The sequence below is a fragment of the Crocodylus porosus genome, unplaced genomic scaffold, assembly GCF_001723895.1.
Source record: "Crocodylus porosus isolate Cpor-Errol unplaced genomic scaffold, CroPor_comp1, whole genome shotgun sequence".
Taxonomy (NCBI): Eukaryota; Metazoa; Chordata; order Crocodylia; family Crocodylidae; genus Crocodylus; species Crocodylus porosus.
The window spans coordinates 1,429,382-1,432,829 of NW_017728950.1; the positions used below are offsets into that span (position 1 = coordinate 1,429,382).

The following is a 3,448-nucleotide window of genomic DNA, read 5'->3' on the forward strand; positions in this document are numbered from 1 at the left end:
GCCCGGCCCCCGCCCTGGCACCGCGCACGCAGTCGGGTGGCACAACCCGCGCAGCGCCAGCGAGCCCCTGCAGCCTCCCTCCCTCTCACACACCTTCCCCAGGCCTCCCCGCCCCGACCTGACCAGATCGCAGCAGCCTCTTTGTGGGCTTGCACCTGGCTTCCAGCCAACTCACGAAAGCAACCGTCAATTCCCCGCATCACCACCACCATCACCTCCGTGTGGCTGCTAGCCACATTAAAAATAAAATAAAATAATTTATAAAGGCCACATGCAAACTAATGACACCAGGACTTCACCTTTGGCAAATGGATCTAAGCCAGTCTCTTGACTTCTTTTGTACCAGGACCCATTTGTACACCAACCGCCTGTCTCCATCCAGTGCCCCTTGCTCCTGACCAGTGGCCACCATAGAGGGCATCCCAGTTTTCTGCTGCTCTGTCCTCTATTGATATGAAACCCAGCACCTTTATGTCCTCTATTTTTCTCTTCTGAGGACATAAAGGTGTCCGGTTTCATATCAAGAGGACAACCGGACTGTCCTCTTTGATGGCCACCCTAGCCCCCAGCCTCACACTGTGTCCCCAAGCAGCCCCTGGCAGGCTGCAACTCTGTCAGCCTGTGAGGGAAAAAGCCACGGTTTCCCACTTTTTTTCCTCCTCTAAAGGAGAACCCATTTTTAATGTATTTTTCAAGTGTGTTCGCAACCCTTTCACATATTCATGCGACCCGCTTTTGGGTCTTGATCCACGGGTTGAGAAATGCTGCTGTAGCCAACACTTTTGGCTTGGGTGACAGGCTGGCCACAAATTGCTGCCTTGACCTTCCTGAGGGGGTTGGAGGGGTTGGGGGGAGTAGTGGGCTCCATAAGATCCCAGCAAAGATCTCTTCTGGATCCCCTGAGGTGTGCTAAGGAGGGCACAGAGGAAAGGGAAGGGGCTCCCAAGAGCAGGGACCAAGTCTTACCTTCCACCCAGAGCTCCTCCACGTTGGTCTCGAGATTAGCTGCCCTTAATCCTACAGCGAAAGCCCCAAAGATGAGGAGGCCGACAACCAAAAACTTGCCGCAGTTTTTTTGAATGTAACAGCCCAGTTTGAATAAAAGTCTCTGAAACTTCGCTCTTAGCCACAGCGGTGCTTTTCTTCCAGTCGCCTTCCCCTACAAGGCAAGAAAAGGGCAGCCATTGAGAGCCTGGGACAGACAGACACCCACATGCACAGCGTGGGCATGCTTTTTTTCCTCCTTCTTGGCTGCCTCCAAGCACCATCACATCTTCACGCAGGAGTGCCAGGAGCCTCATGGCATCCATATGAGCGGGGACACGGAGAGGACAACCTGCACCTTGGCCAAAGACTGCAGCCCATGCCTCTGTGGAGCTGCCCTCCAGGCACCAGACACAGCAGTGTGGACTAAGACGTGCATGTAGGCAGCTGAGTCTCCTGTTCATAAATCAATACCCAGGTTTTGGGTGACATCACTGCTGGAGATCCGGATAAATGAGACAGCCTCTGCCTGCCCTCCCATCCAGCCCATCCCGGCCTTGCTGCAAGCATTTCCCTGCCATCAGTTCAGCAATACAAATCAGTGCAGTTCTGTAATCAAAAATTCATTCATGCTGGCAAGATTGCCAGCACAGGGGAAGCAAGAATCAAAGCAGATGAATCTCAACATGCCAAGAAAAAAAAATCAAATCAAATCCCCCTTTCCTGTTCTTGTTACATCGGTAAAGGGGGTGGGGGGAAAGCTGCTTTGTACCAATTTGCTGCCGGTTCCCCCCTCCCCAACTCCCGGCCCCGACTGTGTGTGTAGTAAATGACCGACCCACGTGGTGAGCAATGCTGCGTGATCATAAGCTTAATAGTCATTCATTTCCATAGAGTTTGGAGACGCTGTGTGATCGGAATGGTGAAGCAGAGCAGCCATCTGTAAGTTACGACAATATTTGTGAACGGAAGAGGGCAGCCACATGGATTTTTTTTTTTTTTGCCTTTCCACTTCTTGCAAAGCCTTTCCCAACAAAAATACAATTAAAGAAATCTGCTGCCTGAAATGAACCGATCTCCGAAGAAAGGCGATGCCTCCTCGCTGGGGTTTGCTAGGAACCTTTTCGCCTTGCAAAAGGGAGCGATCGGGACTATTTGGGGGCGGGGGGGGTTGTTGTTTCAGTCAGTCCCGGCGTTTGGAGCCTTTTGATATTAACAATAAAAGCGAGGATCCGGGATCATAGAAAGGGGGGAAAAAGGCGGGGGGGGGGGGATCTGACCTGCACGGCAGCTTTAAGGTGGCAATTTGTTTACAACTCTCACTTCTCCTCCAAGCGCCGGGGGTTTCAACAGGACAAAACTTCCTCTCCTCCAAGCCTGCTCCCTTCCGAGAGCCGCGATGCCCCCGCGGACTGGAAAACGTGACCGAAGCAAACCCCCGTCTTTTCTTTGTTCCCCCCCCCAAGAAAAAAAAAAAACCCTTGATCTTTTCCCGATCCCCATTTCCCGTCGGAAGCCGGGGCTGCCAGGCAGCTGCACCGCGCTCCGCAGGGATGGGGAGCAGCCAGGCACCCGGAGCGAGAACAGGGAGACCCCCAAAAGAGCAGGGCAGGCGGCAGAGGGTCCCGGGCGGCGTTGCTCGAGAGCAGCTCGGGAGCACACCCTCACTCCCCCCCCGGGGGCAAGGAGGACGGCGAGGAGGGCAGGCTCTTCCGCACGGACTCACAGACGTCCCCCTCTTTCTCCCAGCATTTTATTGGTGGCTCTTTCATTCCCATCTCCTCCTTCCATGAAAAAAAAATAGACACCCCCCTTTAAAAAAAAAAAAAAAGGATCGCTGGAAAGACACACGCACACACACAGACACCCAGAGGCGCGCGCACACGCACGCACAGCCAGCGGCTCATGCACCTTTGAGATCTGCTCCAAGGCGAAAGCTGCATCGCAGTAGCTCGGCCGCTGCAGACAGTCCAGCTCGGGCGCCGCAGCGCGTCTGGTCCCCCCGGTCCTCCTCCGCCTCCTGCTGCCGCTCCCCTCCGGCCCCTCGGGGTCCCTGCAGCCGCCGCCAGCCCCGCCGCCGCTGCTCTCCGGCTCCGAAATGTTACCAGCCGAGGCCATGTTGCCGCCGCCGGGACGGGGCTGCTGCTGCGGCGGCTGTTGTTGTTTGGGCGACCCGCGGGCTGGCTCGCCTGGGCTTCCCCGCGGCGCGCGGCGGCCGCGCTGGGGCGATGCGGGGGCACGGGGGGCTGGCTGGGCTGGCGGCGCTTCTCTCCGGCTGCTGCTGCTGCTGCTGCTGACAAGCCACCTCTTCACACCGCGCGGGCTGCGGCGGCGGCGGCGGCTCCCGGCGAGGCAGACCCTGCGCCTTCCATTGCAACATTTCGCGAGGATCCGGGGGGCTCCGCTTCCCGCATCCAGCGTGTGTGCGAGCGGGGCGCGGGTGAGTGCGGCGCCTTCCCCCCCG

At 57.0% G+C, this 3,448-nt stretch overlaps 1 protein-coding gene across 2 annotated transcripts in view; it reads right to left on the bottom strand.

The window, feature by feature from the left end:
* Positions 1-3,448, bottom strand: part of PTCH1 (patched 1) — a 78,946-nt gene that overhangs the window by 69,372 nt on the left and 6,126 nt on the right. The window contains exons 1-2 of one of the 2 annotated variants that reach the window (XM_019554962.1): positions 2,896-3,442; positions 967-1,159 (exon numbers count right to left, since the gene is read on the bottom strand). In XM_019554962.1, coding sequence (XP_019410507.1) covers positions 967-1,159; positions 2,896-3,102 — 400 coding nt within the window. In that variant the 5' untranslated portion in view covers positions 3,103-3,442. Of the gene's footprint in view, positions 1-966; positions 1,160-2,895; positions 3,443-3,448 lie in introns of those variants that run through there. The other variant, XM_019554963.1, reaches the window with a different exon arrangement.